Source organism: Schistocerca gregaria, chromosome 5 (assembly GCF_023897955.1).
Source record: "Schistocerca gregaria isolate iqSchGreg1 chromosome 5, iqSchGreg1.2, whole genome shotgun sequence".
NCBI classification, from domain to species: Eukaryota; Metazoa; Arthropoda; class Insecta; order Orthoptera; family Acrididae; genus Schistocerca; species Schistocerca gregaria.
In genome coordinates this window covers 130,638,052-130,661,557 of record NC_064924.1, presented here as the reverse complement: position 1 = coordinate 130,661,557, position 23,506 = coordinate 130,638,052, and the positions used below count along the sequence as shown (strand labels likewise).

The window sequence follows — 23,506 nt, the reverse complement described above, 5'->3', positions numbered from 1 at the left end:
GATATGAAACTTCCTGGCAGATTAAAACTGTGAGCCCGACCGAGACTCGAACTCGGGACCTTTGCCTTTCGCGGGCAAGTGCTCTACCATCTGAGCTACCGAAGCACGACTCACGCCCGGTACTCACAGCTTTACTTCTGCCAGTACCTCGTCTCCTACCTTCCAAACTTTACAGAAGCTCTCCTGCGAACCTTGCAGAACTAGCACTCCTGAAAGAAAGGATATTGCGGAGACATGGCTTAGCCACAGCCTGGGGGCGTTCAAATTCGATACCGCAACAAGAACTCCGAAATCAACTTTCGCTATTAATAAAGGATAGCGGGGAAAAATTGTTTTATGCTCGCCACACCGAGCGAGGCTAGCACACTGGACTGGACTAGTATTCGGTAGGACGACGGTTCAATCCCGCGTCCGGCCATTCTGATTTAGGTTTTCCATGATTTGCTTAAAATCACTCCAGGCGGATGCCGGGATGGTTCCTTTGGAAGGGCACGGCCGACTTCCTTCCCCGTCCTTCCCTAATCCGATGAGACCGATGACCTCGCTGTCTGGTCTCCTCCCCCAAACCAACCCCCCCCCCCCCCCCTCATGCTTGCCACAACAAATGCATTTTGTCTCATTTAGCTTAAATTTGTTGAGAATTTTTGATGCTAAATATCCGACATGTTCCGTTTAAAGTCACTGAGCAGTTTTAGCAGTGCATTAAACGGTTGAGTGCACTTCTCTAATATACCAGGTGATCAAAAAGTCAGTATAAATTGGAAAACTTAATGAACCACGGAATAATGTAGATAGAGAGGTAAAAATTGACACACATGCTTGGAATGACATGGGGTTTTATTAGAACCTATTAGAACAAAAAAAAACACCCCATATTGCTAGATGTGTGAAAGATCTCTCGCGCGTCATTTGGTGATGATCGTGTGCTCAGCCGCCACTTTCGTGATGTTTGGCCTCCCAGGTCCCGAGACCTCAGTCCGTGGGTTTATTGGCTTTGGGGTTACCTGAAGTCGCAAGTGTATCGTGATCGACCGACATCTCTAGGGATGCTGAAAGACAACATCCGACGCCACTGCCTCACCATAACTCCGGTCATGCTTTACAGTGCTGTTCACAACATTATTCCTCGACTACAGCTATATTTGAGGAATGATGGTGGACATATTGAGCATTTCCTGTAGAGAACATCATCTTTGCTTCGTCTTACTTTGTTATGCTAATTATTGCTATTTTGATCAGATGAAGTGCCATCTGTTGGACATTTTTGAACGTTTGTATTTTTTGGTTCTAATAAAACCGCATGTCATTCCAAGCATGTGTGTCAATTTGTACCTCTCTATCTACATTATTCCGTGATTTATTCAGTTTTCCAATTTATACTGACTTTTTGATCACCCGGCATACAGCTAAATATGCTGCAGAGGTCAATGTATCACCAGCGGCACAGTGGGCCCAAAATGGAGGCCACTGGTAAGTTGGCCGTACTTTCCCTATGTAGGGCTTTAGGAGTGATGAGAGAGCCTATATAGGGAGAGAGTGGCCAACCGGACGATACGGCGGCCATTTTTCTGCCAAACTGCGGGCAGGACTTTTGAATGGCCAGTAATGGAGAAGTGGAGTACACACTCACCGAATCAAAAGCACAAGACGATATAGCGAAATCATTAGTTAAATACCTTTGTTTATAAGAATAATGTGTTATAATAATTTTCACACAGCCAATTTACAGGTCTGTTTTCAAATTTAACTATGTATATTGCAAGTTGTTTTATATGTAGTAAAAAGCAAAAACGACTTAATTCAAAATAGAGTACTTGGTGGTTTCCACAAGGCCCCTGTTTGATTTACGTCAGCCCTGTTGACTGCGACTGCCCACTGCTTTCGTCTTTCTCGATTGCGTGGAAATGCTAACATGCGAAATCCACCTTCGCCTCTATTGGAACAACGAAATGCAGCACAACCTGGCATCGTTTGCGAACGTCTGCAGAACGAATTACAGATGTCAAAAACAATACTGTACAATTACTGACGTGTTTACTTCAAACATGTTGGCCTATCGACTTCATCACAAAACGCTTCATTATTTCAACTCGTATTTAAGATCGCAAACGCTAATTACGTACTAAAAACGATATACAACTAAATCGAATATGCATGCACAACACATAACAAGTCTCTCAATAATTCAAATACCTTTTAATCGTTCCCAGAAGTCCTCTGAACTTCAATTCAACTCAAAAGCATGGCGTACATGGGAATCGCGAGAGACGTTTGACGCCATTTTTGTGCCAAAGCTAACCAACTAATCACGGCCAACTTCACCTATGGCCACTTTCTCAGTATACAGACCCCCTAGGAGTGATTAGAGAGCATGTATACAGAGAGAGTGGCCATAGGTGAAGTTGCCCGTGATTGGTTGATTGGCTTTGGCAGAAAAATGGCGCCAAACGTTTCTCGCGCTTCCTATGTTCGCCGTGTTTTTGAGTTGAATTGAAATTCAGGGGACTTTTGGAAACGATAAGGTATTTGAATTATTGAGAGACCTGTTATGCGTTGTGCATGCATGTTCGATTTAGTTGTATATCGGTTTTTAAGCTATTATTTCTTTAACAGTTCGTGCATACTGGTAGCATCACGAGCTTTTATGAAGCCAATATTTGATAGTCCTTGCTGGAAACGGTGATGCAGGCAAGTTTAAGCACGTTTTCCGCAGTTGTTGTGGTTGCTGAAACATTATTCATAGTAAATAATCGTAGGTACTCTTGAAGACGGTTTTTAACAGGCCTACTTACTGTGGGGTAGAAATGATACGGTAGTTTACTTGCTACATTTGGTCATTATTACAGTAGCCTACATTTAACATTACCTGATTTTTGTAATCTTTTTCGTTTGCTATCTACGAAAGGTATTCAGTATTATGAAACAAATGCTATATACTATATTTTTATTTACGTTACTTTCATTACAATATGTCTACTAAACGAACGTTAAAGGTGATAAATGGAAGTAACGAATAAATTTTACAGCCATTGTATCAAATTTTCCTGTGCTGTACGTAGTAGGCTACTATGAGTATATTATAGCTGTAAATAAAGGCATTTAACGAATGATTTCGACATAATGTCTTGTACTTTTGATTCGGTGAGTGTGTACCCCACTACTCTTCACTACTGGACATTCAAAAGTCCCGCCCGCAGTTTGGCAGAAAAATGGCCGCCGTATCGTCCGGTTGGCCACTCTCTCCCTATACAGGCTTTCTAGGAGTGATGGACTTGCAGCGCTCCAAGTGGCCTGGCAGCGAACCAAGGACGTATTACTGAAGGACCTATAAGATTAGATTAGATTAATACTTGTTCCATAGATCATGAATACGACACTTCGTAATGATGTGGAAAATGTCAGGTTAATAAGAGACGTCTGTACAAGATATTACATTACACAAAATATTGCATGACACTAATGTTTAAGTTGTTTTTTCCCTTAATTTATATCTAAAAATTCAGCCAATGGATAGAAGGAGTTGTCGTCTAGAAATTCTTTTAATTTATTTTTAAATATTAGTTGGCTATCTGTCAGGCTTTTGATGCTGTTTGGTAGGTAACCAAAGACGTTTGTGGCAGCATAATTTACCCCTTTCTGTGCCAAAGTCAGATTTAACCCTGCATAGTGAAGATCATCCTTTCTCCTGGTGTTATAGCTATGCACACTGCTATTACTTTTGAACTGGGTTGGATTATTAACAACAAATTTCATAAGTGAGTATATATACTGTGAGGATCCCTAGATCCTTAAATAGATGTCTACAGGATAACCGTGGGTGGGCTCCAGCAATTATTCTGATTACACGTTTTTGAGCAATGAATACTTTTATACTCAACGATGAATTACCCCAGAATATGATACCATACGAAAGCAGTGAATGAAAGTAGGCATGGTAAGCCAATTTACTGAGATTCTTATCACCAAAATTTGTAATAACCCTAATAGCATACGTAGCTGAACTCAGACGTTTCAGCAGACCATCAATGTGTTGCTTCCAGTTTAACCTCTCATCAATGGACATACCTAAAAATTTTGAAAATTCTACCTTAGCTAGAGACTTCTGTTCAAAGTCTATATTTATTACTGGAGTTGTGCCATTTACTGTACGGAACTGTATATACTGTGTTTTATCAAAATTTAAAGAGAGTCCATTTGCTGAGAACCGCTTAATAATTTTGTGAAAAACATCATTTACGATGACATCACTTAGTTCTTGGTTTTGGATGTTATTACTATACTTGTATCATTAGCAAAAAGAACTAACTTTGCATCTTCATCAATGTGGAATGGTAAGTCATTAATGTATATCAAGAACAGTAAAGGACTTAGACCAAACCCTGTGCGGCCCCGTACTTGATAGCCCCCCAGTTTGAGGAATCAGCTGTTGTTTTAACATTACATGAATCACTTATTTTAACTTTCTGCATTCTACCAGTTAAGTATGAATTAAGCCATTTGTGCACTGCCCCCTCAAACCATAATGATTTAGCTTGTTGTTGTTGTTGTTGTTGTGGTCTTCAGTCCTGAGACTGGTTTGATGCAGCTCTCCATGCTACTCTATCCTGTGCAAGCTTCTTCATCTCCCAGTACATACTGCAACCTACATCCTTCTGAATCTGCTTACTGTATTCATCTCTTGGTCTCCCTCTACGATTTTTACCCTCCACGCTGCCCTCCAATACCAAATTGGTGATCCCTTGATGCCTCAGAACTATGTCCTACCAACCGATCCCTTCTTCTGGTTAAGTTGTGCCACAAACGTCTCTTCTCCCCAATCCTATTCAATATGTGATCTACCCATCTAATCTTCAGCATTCTTCTGTAGCACCACATTTCGAAAGCTTCTATTTTCTTCTTGTCCAAACTATTTATCGTCCACGTTTCACTTCCATACATGGCTACGCTCCATACAAATACCTTCAGAAACGACTCCCTGACACTTAAATCTGTACTATGTTAACAAATTTCTCTTCTTCAGAAACGCTTTCCTTGCCATTGATGGCCTACATTTTATATCCTCTCTACGTCGATCATCATTTATTTTGCTCCCCGAATAGCAAAGCTCCTTTACTACTTTAAGTGACTCATTTCCTAATCTAATTCCCTCAGCATCACCCGACTTAATTCGACTACATTCCATTATCCTCGTTTTGCTTGTGTTGATGTTCATCTTATATCCTCCTTTCAAGACACTGTCCATTCCGTTCATCTGCTCTTCTGTGCGCCGGCCGAAGTGGCCGTGCGGTTCTTGGCGCTACAGTCTGGAGCCGAGCGATCGCTACGTTCGCAGGTTCGAATCCTGCCTCGGGCATGGACGTGTGTGATTTCCTTAGGTTAGTTAGGTTTAAGTAGTTCTAAGTTCTAGGCGACTGATGACCTCAGAAGTTAAGTCGCATAGTGCTCAGAGCCATTGAACCATTTGAATTTGCTCTTCTATGTCCTTTGCTGTCCGTGAGAGAATTACAATGCCATCAGAGAACCTCAAAGTTTTTATTTCTTCGCCATGGATTTTTACTACCTACTCCGAATGTTTCTTTTGTTTCCTTTATTGCATGCTCAATACACAGATTGAATAACATCGGGGATAGGCTACAACCCTTTCTCACTCCCTTCCGAACCACTGCTTCCCTTTCATAGCCCTCTACTCTTATAACTGCCATCTGGTTTCTGTACAAATATTAAATAGCCTTTCGCTCCCTGTATTTTACCCCTGCCACTTTCAGAATTTGAAAGAGGGTTTTGCAGTCAACATTGTCAAAAGTTTTCTCCAAGTGTACAAATGCTAGAAACGTAGGTTTACCTTTCCTTAATCTATTTTCTAGGATAAGTTGTAGGGTCAGTATTGCGTGACATGTTCCAATATTTCTGTGGAATCCGAACCAAGGATGTATTAATGAAGGACCTATACGAGTTTAGAACTCTCCCCCCCCCCCCCCCCCCCCCCCCCCCCCCCCCCCCCCCCCCACTACTGCGCCCAGTCCACGACTGCTGGACCACTCCCGCAGTTGCGAGACAGCGACCACGGAAGCGTGCCTCGTCTGTGGGACCTTACCTTTAGAAATGTGAGCCTAGTATAGAGTTCGGAGCGTCGTGTTGGTAGGTAGCACTGAGAGCGGTGTGTGGCGTGTTGCAGGCTGCCCGGCGCAGTGCGAGGCGCGGGCGTGCGACACGTCCGGCGGCTGCTGCCACGCCAGCTGCCTGGGCGGCTGCTCGGGGCCCAGCGACCGCGAGTGCTTCGTCTGCCGGCACGTCGCCATTCCGGGCCGCTGCGTCACGCGCTGCCCCCACGGCCTCTACCAGGTGAGCAAACCCAGCCGCTGCTCCACTGTCTACTAACTCACCAATCACACCCACCATTTGGTTGTACTGCTCTTGCTGATAAAATTACCGGGTGCTCGGTCCACCTGTTGCACAAACAACCGTAACTTTTTTTTTCATCTAAATCCAAACATGTTTCAGCACATTTGTGCCAACGTCATTCAGTATACTTTAGTCAAATGTGTAAAACGTGAACATGTTTTGGGTGATAATTACACTCCTGGAAATGGAAAAAAGAACACATTGACACCGGCGTGTCAGACCCACCATACTTGCTCCGGACACTGCGAGAGGGCTGTACAAGCAGTGATCACACGCACGGCACAGCGGACACACCAGGAACCGCGGTGTTGGCCGTCGAATGGCGCTAGCTGCGCAGCATTTGTGCACCGCCGCCGTCAGTGTCAGCCAGTTTGCCGTGGCATACGGAGCTCCATCGCAGTCTTTAACACTGGTAGCATGCCGCGACAGCGTGGACGTGAACCGTATGTGCAGTTGACGGACTTTGAGCGAGGGCGTATAGTGGGCATGCGGGAGGCCGGGTGGACGTACCGCCGAATTGCTCAACACGTGGGGCGTGAGGTCTCCACAGTACATCGATGTTGTCGCCAGTGGTTGGCGGAAGGTGCACGTGCCCGTCGACCTGGGACCGGACCGCAGCGACGCACGCCAAGACCGTAGGATCCTACGCAGTGCCGTAGGGGACCGCACCGCCACTTCCCAGCAAATTAGGGACACTGTTGCTCCTGGGGTATCGGCGAGGACCATTCGCAACCGTCTCCATGAAGCTGGGCTACGGTCCAGCACAACGTCAGGCCCTCTTCCGCTCACGCCCCAACATCGTGCAGCCCGCCTCCAGTGGTGTCGCGACAGGCGTGAATGGAGGGACGAATGGAGACGTGTCGTCTTCAGCGATGAGAGTCACATCTGCCTTGGTGCCAATGATGGTCGTATGCGTGTTTGGCGCCGTGCAGGTGAGCGCCACAATCAGGACTGCATACGACCGAGGCACACAGGGCCAAGACCCAACATCATGGTGTGGGGAGCGATCTCCTACACTGGCCGTACACCTCTGGTGATCGTCGAGGGAACACTGAATAGTGCACAGTACATCCAAACCGTCATCGAACCCATCGTTCTACCATTCCTAGACCGGCAAGGGAACTAGCTGTTCCAACAAGACAATGCACGTCCGCATGTATCCCGATCCACCGAACGTACTGTAGAAGGTGTAAGTCAACTATCCTGGCCAGCAAGATCTCCGGATCTGTTCCCCATTGAGCATGTTTGGGACTGGATGAAGCGTCGTCTCACGCGGCCTGCACGTCCAGCACGAACGCTGGTCCAACTGCGGCGCCAGGTGGAAATGGCATGGCAAGCCGTTCCACAGGACTACATCCAGCATCTCTACGATCGTCTCCATGGGAGAATAGTAGCCTGCATTGCTGCGAAAGGTGGATATACACTGTACTAGTGCCGACATTGTGCGTGCTCTGTCGGCTGTGTCTATGTGCCTGTGGTTCTGTCAGTGTGATCATGTGATGTATCTGACCCCAGGAATGTGTCAATAAAGTTTCCCCTTCCTGGGACAATTAATTCACGGTGTTCTTATTTCAATTTCCAGGAGTGTATTTTACGAAGAATAGGCTTTAAACAGGTTTCTGATGTCGTTGTCATTACATTTACATTGTCGGGATCTGAGGGAGCCATTGTACTTTATCAAATAGTGGCAACTGCAACTACATCATGTTATTGTAAGTCTTTGTTGCAATTTTGTCTGCGAAAACATTTCCCGAATAGATTTTCGGTTATTTACGTTTAGATTTGAAAAATCCTTTTTAATCTGCATTCCAATAAGTTGTTGAGAAGCGACACAGAACACTGTACATACACGGCCCAGTCACATTGATCCCACCGTATCCTACACTATGTGATCAAAAGTATCCGGGCACCGGTAAAAAACATATGTTTTTCATATTAGGTGCATTGTGCTCCCAGGTACTCAGCGGCCTCAGTAGTCATTAGACATCGTGAGAGAGCAGAATGCGGGGCTACACGGAACTCGCGGACTTCGAACGTGGTCACGTGATTGGATGTCACTTGTCATACGTCTGTACTCGAGATTTCCACCCTCCTAAACATCCCTAGGTCCACTGTTTGCGATGTGACAGTGAAGTGGAGACGTGAAAGGACACGTACAGCACAAAAGCAAAAACTGACAGAGAACGGCGACAGTTGAAGACGGTCGTAATGTGTAATAGGCATCCCTAGGTCCACTGTTTGCGATGTGACAGTGAAGTGGAGACGTGAAAGGACACGTACAGCACAAAAGCAAAAACTGACAGAGAACGCCGACAGTTGAAGAGGGTCGTAATGTGTAATAGGCAGACATCTATCCTGACCATCACACAGGAATTCCAAACTGCATCAGAATCTACAGCAAGTATTGGGCGGGAGGTGAGGAAACTTCGATTTCATGGTGAGCGGCTGCTCATCTGCCACACATCACGCCGGTGAATGCCGAACGACGCCTCGCTTGGTGTAAGGACACTGGAATGATTGAACAGTGGAAAAACGTTGTGTGGAGTGACGGATCACGGTACATAATGTGGCGATTCGATGGCAGGATGTGGGTATGGCGAATGCCAAGATGAACGTCATCTGCCAGCGTGCGTATTGCCAACAGTAAAATTCGGAGACGGTGGTGTTGTCGTGTGATCGTGTTTCTCGTGGAGGGGCCTTCCTTCATCCATCGTTGTTTTAAGTGGCACTATCACAGCACAGGTTTTAAGCATCTTTTTGATTCCCACTGTTGAACAGCAATTGGGGATGGCGATTGCATCGTTGAACAAGATCGAGCACCTGTTCATAATGCACGGCCTGTCGCGGACTGGTTACACTACAGTTATATCCCTGTAATGTACTGGCCCGCACAGAGTCCTGACCTGAATCCTATAGAACACCTTTGGGATGTTTTGGAACGTCGACTTTGTGCCAGGCCTCATCGACCGACATCGATACCTCTCCTCAGTGCAGCTCTCGGTGGAGAAAGGGCTGCCATTCCGGAAGAAACCTTCTAGCACCTGATTGAACGTATGCCTACGAGAGTGGAAGCTGTCAACTAGGCTAAGGGTGGGCCAACACCATATTGAATTCCATCATTACCGATGGATCGCGCCACGAACTGGAAAGTCATTTTCAGCAAGGTGTCCGGATACTTTTGATCACATATCGTACGTCGGAGATAAAAACGTCCAATAACGACTCACAGACGGCGGGTGTAAGCACCAGCAATGGAGAGTATACAGGGTGAGTCACCTAACATTACCGCTGTATATATTTCGTATACCACATCAAACACTGATGAATCGATTCCACAGGCCGAACGTGAGGAGAGGGGCTAGTGTAATTGGTTAATACAAACCATAAAAAATGCACGGAAGTATGTTTTTTTAACACAAACCTTACGTTTTTTAAATGGAACCGCGTTAGGTTTGTTAGCACATCTGAACATATAAACAAATACGTAATCAGTGCCGTTTGTTGTATTGTAAAATGTTAATTACATCCGGAGATATTATAACCTAAGTTGACGCTTGAGTACCACTCCTCCGCTGTTCGATCGTGTGTATCGGAGAGCATCGAATTACGTAGGGATCCAAAGGGAACGGTGATTGACCTTAGGTACAGAAGAGACTGGAACAGCACATTACGTCCACATGCTAACACCTTTTTATTGGTCTTTTTCACTGACGCACATGTACATTACCATGAGGGGTGAGGTACACGTACACACGTGGTTTCCGTTTTCAATTACGGAGTGGAATAGAGTGTGTCCCGACATGTCAGGCCAATAGATGTTCAATGTGGTGGCCATCATTTGCTGAACACAATTGCAATCTCTGGCGTAATGAATGTCGTACACGCCGCAGTACATCTGGCGTTATGTCGCCGCAGTCTGCCACAATACGTTGTTTCATATCGTCTGGGGTTGTAGGCACATCACGGTACACATTCTCCTTTAACGTACCCCACAGAAAGAAGTCCAGAGGTGTAAGATCAGAAGAACGGGCTGGCCAATTTATGCGTCCTCCACGTCCTATGAAACGCCCGTCGAACATCGTGTCAAGGGTCAGCCTAGTGTTAATTGCGGAATGTGCAGGTGCACCATCATGCTGTTACCACATACGTCGACGCGTTTCCAGTGGGACATTTTCGAGCAACGTTGGCAGATCATTCTGTAGAAACGCGATGTATGTTGCAGTGCTCTCCGATATACGCGATCGAACAGCGGAGGAGTGGTATTCAAGCGTCAACTTTAGGCTACAATATCTCCGGATGTAATTAACATTTTACAATGCAACAAACGGCACTGATTACGTATTTGTTTATATGTTCAGGTGTGCTAACAAAACTAACGTGGTTCTATTTTTTTTTAAAACGTAGGTTTGTGTTAAAAGAGATACTTCCGTGCATTTTTGTATGGTTTGGATTAAACAATTACACTAGCCCCTCTCCTCACGTTCGGTCTGTGGAATCGATTCGTCAGTATTTGATGTGGTTTACGAAATATATCCAGCGGTAACGTTAAGTGACTCACCCTGTATAAAGCGTATCGTGGGGATGCGATAAACAGTGCAGTCGGAGTTGTAATACGGAAACAGTGCGTTTTATCTGACGTCCAAAGGAACACGGTCACTGGTGTTACGGTCAAAAGTGGAAGCATTTCCAAAACGGCTTAATTTGTAAACTGTTCGCCAGGCACCGTGCATGCCAAAATGGCGCTGTCCAAAACCGGCTCCGAGGCAACTGTGGTTCACCACGCTCCGTACATGTCAGGGGTGAAAGTTCGCGACTGCAGAGGTGTGCACAGGTGAACAGACGTGCAACTGTTGAGCAGCTCAACACCCACGTTAACCAAGACGCTACCCAGCAGTGGCACCCAACGACTCTTCAGCAAACGCTTCTGCGTATCGGCCTCGCAACAGGCACCTGGTTCGTGCACGCGTTTAAATGCGCCATCGGAAAGATGACCATTGGTTTGCATAGCCCTGCAAAAGTCGTTGTTTGCGTCCATAGTGCAGCTGGGAGCGTTGTTGTTGTGATCTTCAGTCCTGAGACTCGTTTGATGCAGCTCTCCATGCTACTCTATCCCGTGCAAGCTTCTGCAGCTCCCAGTACCTACTGCAGCCTACATCCTTCTGAGTCTGCTTAGTGTATTCATTTCTTGGTCCCCTCTACGATTTTTACCCTCCACGCTGCCCTCCAATACTAAATTGGTGATCCCTTGATGCCTCAGAACATGTCCTACCAACCGATCCCTTCTTCTGGTTAAGTTGTGCCACAAACTCCTCTTCTCCCCAATTCTATTCAATGCCATCTCATTAGTTATGTGATCTGCCCATCTAATCTTCAGCATTCTCCTGTAGCACCACACTTCGAATGCTTCTATTCTCTTCTTGTTTAAAATACAGGGTGGCGCAGTGGAACGGGAAATTTTGAACGTTACAGTTGGCAGCACTGTAGCGCCGGCAGATGTTCGAAACTTTGCACAATTGATGTGAACGCATTGCCATTTAGTAATCAAGGAGAATTGGACTGGTGCGGAACCTGCAGTAGCTGTGAGAGCGTTTTACAAAAATGGTGATAGTGCGACTGCCGCGCAGAGAACATTTCGACAGCGTTACCAGCTTGGACGTCATGGACGTGTCCCATCTGCTCATGCGATTACAACGCGGGTGTGTAATTTTGAAGAAACGGGATCTGCCTTGGAAAAGAAACCTCCAGGTGGCATTCCAACGGTACGTACCCCAGAGAACATTGCAGCTGCTAGAGCTGCAATCGAGAGAAGTCCTCGCCGCTCCGTTCGACAGCATGCATCTTCGCTACGGATTAAGCGACGGATCTTACAAAGAATACTGCACGAATTAAACTTCCATCCCTAAAAGTTGCAGATAGTGCAACACTTACACGAACGAGACCCAGCGTCACGTATGGAGTTTAGTAGCCAGATATTGGCTAAAATCAACGAGGACGCGAATTTCCTTGGTAACTTATGGATAACAGAAGAAGCCCATTTCCACCTTAACGGATTCGTGAACAAACAGAATTTTCGTTATTGGGCACAGGACAGTCCTTAGTTTTACAGGCGACCACTACATAGCGCCAAGGTCACAATATGGTGTGCTGTATCATGTCATGGTGTTATCGGCCCTTATTTGTTTGAACGTGAGGATGGTAGTGCAGTGACAGTTAACATCCGCTCGATATGTTGAAATGCTTCAAACATTATTTACACCGAGACTGTACGAGCTTAATCTTAACGTCGAAAACATGCGGCTTCAGCAGGACGGAGCCACGTCACACACTGTTCGACAATCGATGGCAGCAGTTCGTCAATTGTTTGGAAGACGCATTATTTCACGTAACGGCGACATTGCATGGCGCGCGAGATCCCCTGACCTCAGTGTGTGCGACTTCTTTCTGTGGGGATATCTTAAAGGCAAGGTGTACCGTACACGTCCTGCAACAATCCATGAACTGAAGGAGAACACTGAAAACGAAATCACTGCCATTCCCCAAGATATGGCGCATTCCAGAGTTTTCATAACAGGCTGTTAGAGTGTGAACGCCGAATGGGAGCACATCTTTCTTATGTCATCTTTAAAAAGTCAAGAGACACTTTTGGACATTTTGATTGTAAAGACATACTGAATAATGGCATACTGAATACATTCACTTTCGTTAATAAATTACTGGTTTTATGAATTTATTCATGGAAATGACGTTATTTCAAAATTTCCCGTTTCCGTGCGCCAGCCTGTATTTATCATCCATGTTTCACTTCCATACATGGCTGCACTCCATACAAATACTTTAAGAAACGGCTTCCTGACACTTAGATCTATACTCGATGTTAACAAATTTCTCTTGTTTAGAAACACTTTCCTTGCCATTGCCAGTCTACATTTTATGTCCTCTCTACTTCGACCATCATCAGTTATTTTGCTCCCGAAATAGCAAAACTCCTGTACTACTTTAAGTGTCTCATTTCCTAATCTAATTCCCTCAGCATCACCCGACTTAATTCGACTACATTCCATTACCCTCGTTTTGCTTTTGTTGATGTTCATCTTATGCTCTGAGGAATGTTTTCGTGGCACTCTCTAGGCCTAAGTGATCTCTTCACTCGGGAAGGCACGATGGGTAAACACAAATATGCATCTATCCTTGAGCACCATGTCCACCCCTACATGTAGTTTTTCTCCCCAGCACAACAGCATCTACTGGCAGGACAATACAACACGTCACACAAAAATGGTTCAAATGGCTCTGAGCACTATGAGACTTAACTTCTCCCACGCCCCGGGTTCCCGGGTTCGATTCCCGACGGGGTTAGGGATTTTCTCTGCCTCGTGATGGCTGGGTGTTGTGTGATGTCCTTAGGTTAGTTAGGTTTAAGTAGTTCTAAGTTCTAGGGGACTGATGACCTAAGATGTTACGTCCCATAGTGCTCAGAGCCATTTGAACCATTTGAACTTAACTTCTGAGGTCATCAGTCCCCTAGAACAGAACTACTTGAACCCAACTAACTTAAGGACATCACTCACATCCATGCCCGAGGCAGGATTCGAACCTGCGACCGTAGCGGTCGCGCAGATCCAGAAGCGCTCGGTCACTTTAGCCGCCTCGTGTCACACAGCTCACAGTGTATTTGTGTGGTTCGAAGAGAGCCAGAATGGGCGTACCACACACCTCCTGACCGTCAAACTCTCCGGGTTTAAACCCAGTGGAGAATTTGTGGGACCACATCGTCGGGTTGTTTGCGCCGTGGACCTTGAAGCGAGAAACCTGGCGCAGCTGGCCAACACACTGGGTTCGGCAGGGCTTCAGATCCCTGACAGTACCTTCCAAAACCTAATCGTCTCTCTTCCTGCACTCCGCGCTGCAAAAGGGGGTTATTCAGGATTTTGAGAGGCGGTCACCTTAATGTGACCGGACCGTGAATTTTTCGGAACTCCGTTCGTAAATAACACTTTTCAATTTTTACCAGAAATCAATCCTGTTCTGTGTCAAGTCGCACTTGTTATTCACTTGTCCTCAGATTGGTTTGCGCCGAATTCGAATATTTTTTACTTTCTCCTCCCTGTCTGCCGTGGCATTAGCAAAGGAAAACAGATTACACACGAATACACTACACTACGCAATGGCGCATTAAAGAGACATTAAAGCAGCTGCAGAGAAAAGACTACATATTGAGAATGTAGTATTCGTATTGTATTGAGCTGGGGAGCTAGAAACGACGGAGAGGCTTCGTCCCCGCCGTAGCCTCAATGGTACACAATCCCATAACAGGCTACAGCAGTCCACTCACTCCACCGCCGCCGACACCAAACCCAGGGTTATTGTGCGGTTCGGCCCACAGTGGACCCTCCGGGAACGTCTCACACCAGACGAGTGCAACCCCAATGTTTGTGTGGTGATTACAGTGTACGCGTAAGTGGAGGAAGTGTTTGCGCAGCAATCGCCGACATAGTGTAACTGAGGCGGAATAAGGGGAACCAGCCAGCATTCGCCGAGGCAGATAGAAAACTACCTTAAAAACCATTCACAGAGTGGCGGGCACACCGGACCTCGACACTAACAGGCCGGGCGGATTCGTGCCGGGGACCGGGATGCCTTCCCACCCGGAAAGCAGTGCGTTAGACCGCACGGTTAACCGGGCGGGCTGAAGGTAGTAACTGAATGCTACTATTAATTCATACCAAATATCCACAACAGCAAACAACTCTATGGTTCATGGCCTTCGCACAGTACAATTATTAAGTAAACACTTGCTCTGACAGGACACGTTATAACAGAAATGTGGGAGCAAAATAGATAATAAAAATGGCATTTTTAAGAGTATGTTAAAGATGTTGCTTATCTTTGGTCCTGTTTAATTTGTGGCACTTGATGCCCTAACCTAATACAGTGATACCAAACTAACGGGATGAGATTTTCACTCTGCAGCGGAGTGTGCGCTGATATGAAACTCCCTGGCAGATTAAAAGTGTGTGCCAGACCGAGACTCGAAAGGCAAAGGGCCCGAGTTCGAGTCTCGGTCCGCCGCACAGTTTTAATCTGTCAGGAAGTTTCATATCAGCGCACACTCCGTTGCAGAGTGAAAATCTCACTCTTGAAGCATTCTCTAGGCTAAGCCATGTCTCCGCAATATCCTTTATTTCAGGAGTGCTAGTGCTGCATGGTTCGCAGGAGAGCTTCTGTAAAGTTTGGAAGGTAGGAGACGAGGTACTGACAGAAGTAAAGCTGCGAAGACGGGGTGTGAGTCGTGCTTGGGTAGCTCAGTTGGTAGAGCACTTCCCCGCGAAAGGCAAAGGTCCCGAGTTCGAGTATCTGTCCGGCACGCAGTTTTAATCTGCCAGGAAGTTTGATATGTAAATAATTCTGCCATCTCTAGGCAGTTTCTATAGTTCTCTGTAAGTAGCAAGTGCTGTGTCGGAAGGTAATCTTCAAACTACTGTACTGAGGGGCTGCAGGCACCGAACCGAATTGTCCAACTGCCGGTGCGGCACTGAGTCATTGTCCACAGCGCATCCTGTGTCGGTGCAAGGATTTCCATGCCTGCCAGTAGAAGTCGAAGCCAAGCAGTCAACGGTTGACAGCGTTCTCAATTGGCCATCCACACTATTGGCAGATGTGCGCGATGCACCGGAGAAACGGGCGCAGCAGCAGGAAGAGGTCCGTGCTTGTGTACGCCATCTGGAGTCTGCTGCACAGAATGCAGAGACGCCAGGCCAGATGTTTCTGCCTTTGTCGTGGCAGCCTTTCACAGTACTTGTTGCGTACCTCTTGCTTGGTACGCAACATCACACACACACACACACACACACACACACACACACACAGAGAGAGAGAGAGAGAGAGAGAAAGAGAGAGAGAGAGAGAGAGAGAGATGGGGGGGAGGGAGGGAAGGAGATAGAGGAAGAGAGAGAGCGAGGAGGGTGGGGAGGGAGGGAGAGAGGGGAAGAAAACGAAATTAAAATTCGGCGCCAAACCAACTTGACGAGTGAACGCCACCTGACAAAGGCAACAGTAGCGCTCTGTTTTCTGGCGAAAACGTAATTTACGAAGTTCTGCGGGACTTGTCTAGAGTTTGCGCATGTTTCCCAACAACTTATGGAGATGCAGATGAAAAAGAATTTTAGAAATCTAAACGTGAGTAATCGCAAATATAAACGCGAAATATTTCACACAAAATTACGTTTAGATGTAAAATTGTGTTCACTCGTCGACCAAGACTCACATTAACATTATTTAATTGTAGATGACAAACTACCGAATCTGATGTTCAGAGGGTGCTACACGACCCAATAATGAAAAGAATAAGATAATGACAATACTAAAAATATCTGTTTTAGGCCTAATTTTCGTAAAATAATTATCACTCGAAACATGGTCACATTTAAGGGATTTGAATAAGAAGTACCCGCTGACGATCGCACAAACGTGTTGCACTGACAATGCAGTTATGTTATTCCGTGTTTACATAATACATTTGGATACCTCTAAAACGTACAAACACGGATGTTCTCTTTTCTGATAGCTAAAATTTCAGTTGGTTATCAGTTTATTACTGGTGTGACCGTTTCCGTCAATCATTTTCATGGGATGTTGTAGCTCTGGATCAGGTCGCATTAGCGCAAACGAGCGAGTCATTGAAAAGTGGCGCACAATTGGAGCTAGCGCTGCCGGTGTAGCAGTTCACACTGAGGCAACAAAAGTCATGGGATAACGATATGCACTTATAAAAATGGCGATAGTATCGCGTACATAAGGTATAAAAGGGCAGTATATTTTCGGAGCTGACATTTGTACTCAAGTGATTCATGTGAAAAAGTTTCTGACGTGATTTTGGCCTCACGACGGGAATTAACAAACTCTGAACGCGGAACGGTTGTAGGAGCTAGACGCGTGGGACATTCAATTTCGGGAATCGTTTGGGAATTCAGTATTCCGAGATCCATAGTGTCAAGATTGTGCCGAGATAACCAGATTTTAAGCCTTACCTCTCATAAGAACAAAGAGCAGTGGCCGACGGCCTTCACTTAACTACCGAGAGCAGCGGCGTTTGGGTAGCGTTGTAAGTACTAACAGACAAGCAACACTGCGTGAAGTAAGCGCAGAAATCAATGTGGGCGTATGGCAAACGTATCCGTTAGGACAGTGCTGCGGAATTTGGCGTTAATGGGGCTGTGGCAGCAGACGACCGGCTCGAGTGCCTCTTCTAGCAACACAATATCGCCTGCAGCACCTCTTCTGGGCTCGTGGCCAAACCAGTTGGACACCAGACGGCTGGAAAGCCGTGGCCTGGTCAGATGAATCCCAGTTCATGAGGGAATAAGTTCGAGTGTGGTGCAGACCCCTCGTAGCCATGGACGCAAGTTGTCAACAAGGTACTGTGCAAGCTGGTGGTGGCTCCATAAGGGTATGAGCTGTGTTTGCATGGAATGGACTGATGGTTGACTGGAAATGGTTATGTTCGACTACTTGGAGACCATTTGCAGCCATTCATGGAGTTCATGTTCCGAAACAATGATGGAATTTTTATGGATGACAAAGGGCTATGTGAGCGTGCTGTAATTGTTCGCGAATCGTTTGAACATTCTGGACAAATTGAGCGACTGATGTGGCCACCCATATCGCTCGATATGAATCCCAGCGAACATTTATGGGGCATAATGGAGAAGTCATTTCGTGCACAAAATCCTGCACCGGCAACACTTTCGCAATTGTGGACGGCTATAGAGGCAGCACGGGCTGGGACTTCTACTGGTAGATACTTCTGGAGTTTTTAGAGATTAGATTAGATTAGTTTTTCGTTCCATAGATCCGTGTTGAGGAGATCCTCGTGGATGTGGAACATGTCACCATTTTTTTATTTTATTTTATTTATTATTTTTTTAAGCTGAAATAACAATACTAATAGTATAATATATACAACACATCATTTGTTTCTATTAAAAAATTCGTCAATGGAATAGAAGGAGTTGGCCACTAGCAAGTCTTTCAGGCTCCTTTTAAACTGATCTCTATTTGTAACTAAATTTTTTATGTTTGCTGGCAAATTATTGAAGATGAGTGTTCCTGAGTAGTGGACCTCTTTTTGAACTAAAGTGCTTTTAAGTCCTTGTGCAGATCATTTTTGTTCCTGGTATTGTATGTATGAACTGAGCTGTTTGTTGGAAAAAGAGATATATTATTTAGGACAAATTTCATTAAGGAGTAAATATACTGAGAGGCAGTAGTTAGTATACCCAGTTCTTTGAAGAGGTTTCTACAAGACGTCCAACTGAAGTCTATGCCTCGTCGACCTGCTGCTGTATGTCTGGCAAAAGAAAGTCCGACAAGATATTAGCAGGTGCCCCAAGACTTTTTAATGTAGTATCCTCTTTTTGCCGACCGCTTGTACTGATGAGGCAGTCGACTGCTTTTTGACAACCGACGATTTTTCTTTAAATGCGAACATCTTTAGGTTAGGCTTTACCGTGACTGTTACTGACATTAAATGAAACAAGAAGTTCACTGTTACCAGTGACCGTTTTATTTATTTCCACGGCGCGTTTCGAAGGTTTAAACCTCCATCATCGGGTGGATTTACATTAGTAAGTATTACATTTGTGTGTGTGTGTGTGTTGTGTTACGATTTTTGGAGGAACTTGTGACACTGCGTAGTGGAGAAACAAGACACTATTTCAGAATATGGTTTAGGATTACTTTTGACAAAAAAATTAAACTGATATCTAATGGTAAACATTAAATAAGTAAACTACAGTACCTTCAGTGGCCACAGGAAATTAAATAAGTAAACTACAGTACCTTCAGTGGTCACAGGTTCCTGTGACCACTGAAGGTACTGTAGTTTACTTATTTAATGTTTACCATTAGATATCAGTTTAATTTTTTTGTCAACAGTAATCCTAAACCATATTCTGAAATAGTGTCTTGTTTCTCCACTAGGCAGTGTCACAAGTTCCTCGAAAAATCGTAACACAACACACACACAAATGTAATACTTACTAATGTAAATCCACCCGATGATGGAGGTTTAAACCTTCGAAACGCTTCGTGGAAATAAATAAAACGGTGACTGGTAACAGTGAACTTGTTGTTTCATTTAACGACTGTTTTTCATTCAGTCGGTTTTTTCAGTCGAATAAAACAGTGAATGAATCTAGTCCCTGTTCCTATCTCAGACATATGAATGTGATTCACTGACACTCTGGGTTCGAATGGTTTCACCGAATGTAAGACAACCGACTGAAACAATTATCCGATAGTTATATGAATGTTTTCACTCAGGTGAATAAAAGGTGTAGTTCCAAAAATGAAGTATTTTGAAAATGTATTTGTTTATTTACTTAAATACGAATTTTTCGTGCTTCTGGCATTTGTAACTACAGATTTGTTTGATTTTAAAAGCTTAATAACTCTCAATACATTATACATTTATGTTTAGATAAATGAACAATTTTTTATTTAAATTTATGGAAGCTCTGTACCTCTCTTCCCGCTGGTTTGCATCCATCACCTGTAATTCTCTTTCGATAAATGTTGAGGTAACGTGAGTACAAATCGTATAAGATACAATTTTTTAGAACTGTTTGGTAACTTCATTAGTTGCTTTTTCAGAACATACTGCCACTTGTCGGAAGTGTTTCTTGCGAGAAATATTTGTCGTCATTCGTAAATCTTCTTCGCATTTATTTAATTAAATTAATTTTAATTTGTTTATTAATTTCTTTAACATAGTTTCATAACATGGCTTATCCTTGCAAATGTTATACATTGCTTTGATTTATATCCAGTCATATGATTTTTTCCAATCGCATTGCCACTGAGTGTTTCAGCATGCTGACAGACAAAGTTTAGTATTAATCGTACAGCACCAAAGGGGAGGGGCGGATATATTACACTGCTACTAAGCTAAAGAACAATTTACTGCTCCAACTTTTATGTAAACGAAGTCATAACTAAGTTTTTGAAAACAGCCACAAGTCGCACTTTGTTTTTCTTATTGACCAGTTTCGCTCTTCAAATGAACAAAAGCATCATCAGAATATACTGTTTAAAGTTAGCTGACTGCGTTAAATATTGCCTTTAAAGCTGACTGACAGCTGTAAAGATTAATCTGGCTGTACCATAGCACTTAAAGTTACGTTTAAAGTGCAGTAGTAAATTTCAAAGCAAGCACACGTCACTCACACATGACCGCCATGGCAAACTGCTGAGTCAGGCTATAAATAATTCAACCATTGTTAACAAGAATGTTTGCCATGAATGTACTCGAGATCGCGTTTCGATCATTTGTCAAGCCTACTGGCGCTCATTAAAAAGCAAATATCGAAATGGCGAGAACAGTGAAACAGGCAATAACAGAGTGCAGTCATCAGCAGTGATTAATAATAGCAAAACGACCGAATACTTCCGCTCAAACTGAATGCGCCAGTCTGCTTCACACAAAAGAATGAACGAATAGACCAATCGATGCGTGCAAAGCTACAATCGACTGATTTAATTATTTTCATTCAATAGCTCCCACAGATTGGTTTCATTCAAAAGAGCGAATGAATGATTCAACTGATACGAAAAACTGCAAATGGTTCAGTCGGTTGTTTTCCAACAACCACTGAATCGACTGTTTTCATTCGATTTTTCCCATCACTGTGTGTGTGTGTGTGTGTGTGTGTGTGTGTGTGTGTGTGTGTGTGTGTGTGTGTGTGTCACTAACCAGAAAAAAGTGGCTTAAGACAGTCACGTAAATGGTCAGTTTGCTGTCATTGTTTTCAAGAGTAAGTGTACTGTAATTGTAAAACTGACTTACTCGACATCATAGCGAGAGATCATGACTGTAATCAGTGGAACATGAAACAACTAACCAACTACTTTTGACTTGAACTGCACTGAGGTACTTGTGTAGTAGTATCGATGGATTTAATATGACATGTCCGTAAAAATTCCGAGGGAATCATTAATGTAAAATTGAACTAATGGAAAATGAAATATATGAGATGCCCAGTGAATCATTGTAGGATACTTGTTTGTGTAGAAAAACTTTAATACAAGTTCTAAGTATGTAAACTCGTCTTTATTCATAAGACAACTGCTGCGTTTGCTCTCCAAAGAAATTCCACGTACGAGATCAGTTGACACGCTCTTTTCGCTGTTATGTTACAGTACCTGAACCGCCGTTGTATCAACGAGTCGGAGTGTCGGCAGATGCCAATTCCTCCAGAGGCGGAGGGCGACCTGTCGAGCCTCAACTGGAAACCTTTCAACGTGACCGGCGTGTGCCTGCTGGAATGCCCGCCACTGTACGCCGAACATCTCGTAGACACACCCGAGGGCCGTCAGCCTGTTTGCCTGCCCTGTAAAGGTGTGTAGCGCAGTCGCTGCTAGCAGTTACTTCTCTGAGGAATTCGTACTTCGCTACCTGATAATTAACTTACTTAGAAGCTGTGTTTCTTTTTCACGATTTTATGCGGAAAATGTTCATTTCTGAATCGACGCTCGTATGACTTCTAGTCTCTGTAATAGATAGCCTTGTCTCAGATACATATCTACATACACTCCTGGAAATTGAAATAAGAACACCGTGAATTCATTGTCCCAGGAAGGGGAAACTTTATTGACACATTCCTGGGGTCAGATACATCACATGATCACACTGACAGAACCACAGGCACATAGACACAGGCAACAGAGCATGCACAATGTCGGCACTAGAACAGTGTATATCCACCTTTCGCAGCAATGCAGGCTGCTATTCTCCCATGGAGACGATCGTAGAGATGCTGGATGTAGTCCTGTGGCACGGCTTGCCATGCTATTTCCACCTGGTGCTTCAGTTGGACCAGCGTTCGTGCTGAACGTGCAGACCGCGTGAGGCGACGCTTCATCCAGTCCCAAACATGCTCAATGGGGGACAGATCCAGAGAACTTGCTGGCCAGGGTAGTTGACTTACACCTTCTAGAGCACGTTGGGTGGCACGGGATACATGCGGACGTGCATTGTCCTGTTGGAACAGCAAGTTCCCTTGCCGGTCTAGGAATGGTAGAACGATGGGTTCGATGACGGTTTGGATGTACCGTGCACTATTCAGTGTCCCCTCGACGATCACCAGAGGTGTACGGCCAGTGTAGGACATCGCTCCCCACACCATGATGCCGGGTGTTGGCCCTGTGTGCCTCGGTCGTATGCAGTCCTGATTGTGGCGCTCACCTGCACGGCGCCAAACACGCATACGACCATCATTGGCACCAAGGCAGAAGCGACTCTCATCGCTAAAGACGACACGTCTCCATTCGTCCCTCTATTCACGCCTGTCGCGACACCACTGGAGGCGGGCTGCACGATGTTGGGGCGTGAGCGGAAGATGGCCTAACGGTGTGCTGGACTGTAGCCCAGCTTCATGGAGACAGTTGCGAATGGTCCTCGCCGATACCCCAGGAGCAACGGTGTCCCTAATTTGCTGGGAAGTGGCGGTGCGGTCCCCTACGGCACTGCGTGGGATCCTACGGTCTTGGCGTGCATCCGTGCGTCGCTGCGGTCCGGTCCCAGGTCGACGGGCACGTGCACCTTCCGCCGACCACTGGCGACAACATCGATGTACTGTGGAGACCTCACGCCCCACGTGTTGAGCAATTCGGCGGTACGTCCACCCGGCCTCCCGCATGCCCATTATACGCTCTCGCTCAAAGTCCGTCAACTGCACATACGTTTCACGTCCACGCTGTCGCGGCATGCTACCAGGGTTAAAGACTGCGATGGAGCTCCGTATGCCACGGCAAACTGGCTGACACTGACGGCGGCGGTGCACAAATGCTGCGCAGTTAGCGCCATTCGACTGCCAACAACGCGGTTCCTGCTGTGTCTGCTGTGCCGTGCGTGTGGTCATTGCTTGTACAGCCCTCTCGCAGTGTCCGGAGCAAGTATGGTGGGTCTGACACACCGGTGTCAATGTGTTCTCTTTTTTCCATTTCCGGGAGTGTAAAACAGACTTTGCATAGTATTTCAAAACTTACGTCACGCTGGGAGCTGTAATCATGTCTTTCCTGTAAAAAAATTCTTAATAAGAGCTGTAAG

General features: G+C 45.2%; 1 protein-coding gene across 1 annotated transcript in view; it reads left to right on the top strand.

The window, feature by feature from the left end:
* The window catches only part of LOC126272079 (insulin receptor), a 595,694-nt gene that overhangs the window by 493,227 nt on the left and 78,961 nt on the right, over positions 1 to 23,506 (top strand). Inside the window, exons 5-6 of the mRNA XM_049974641.1 lie at positions 6,176 to 6,342; positions 21,598 to 21,796. Of these exons, the coding sequence (XP_049830598.1) occupies positions 6,176 to 6,342; positions 21,598 to 21,796 (366 nt within the window). The remainder of the gene's footprint in view (positions 1 to 6,175; positions 6,343 to 21,597; positions 21,797 to 23,506) is intronic.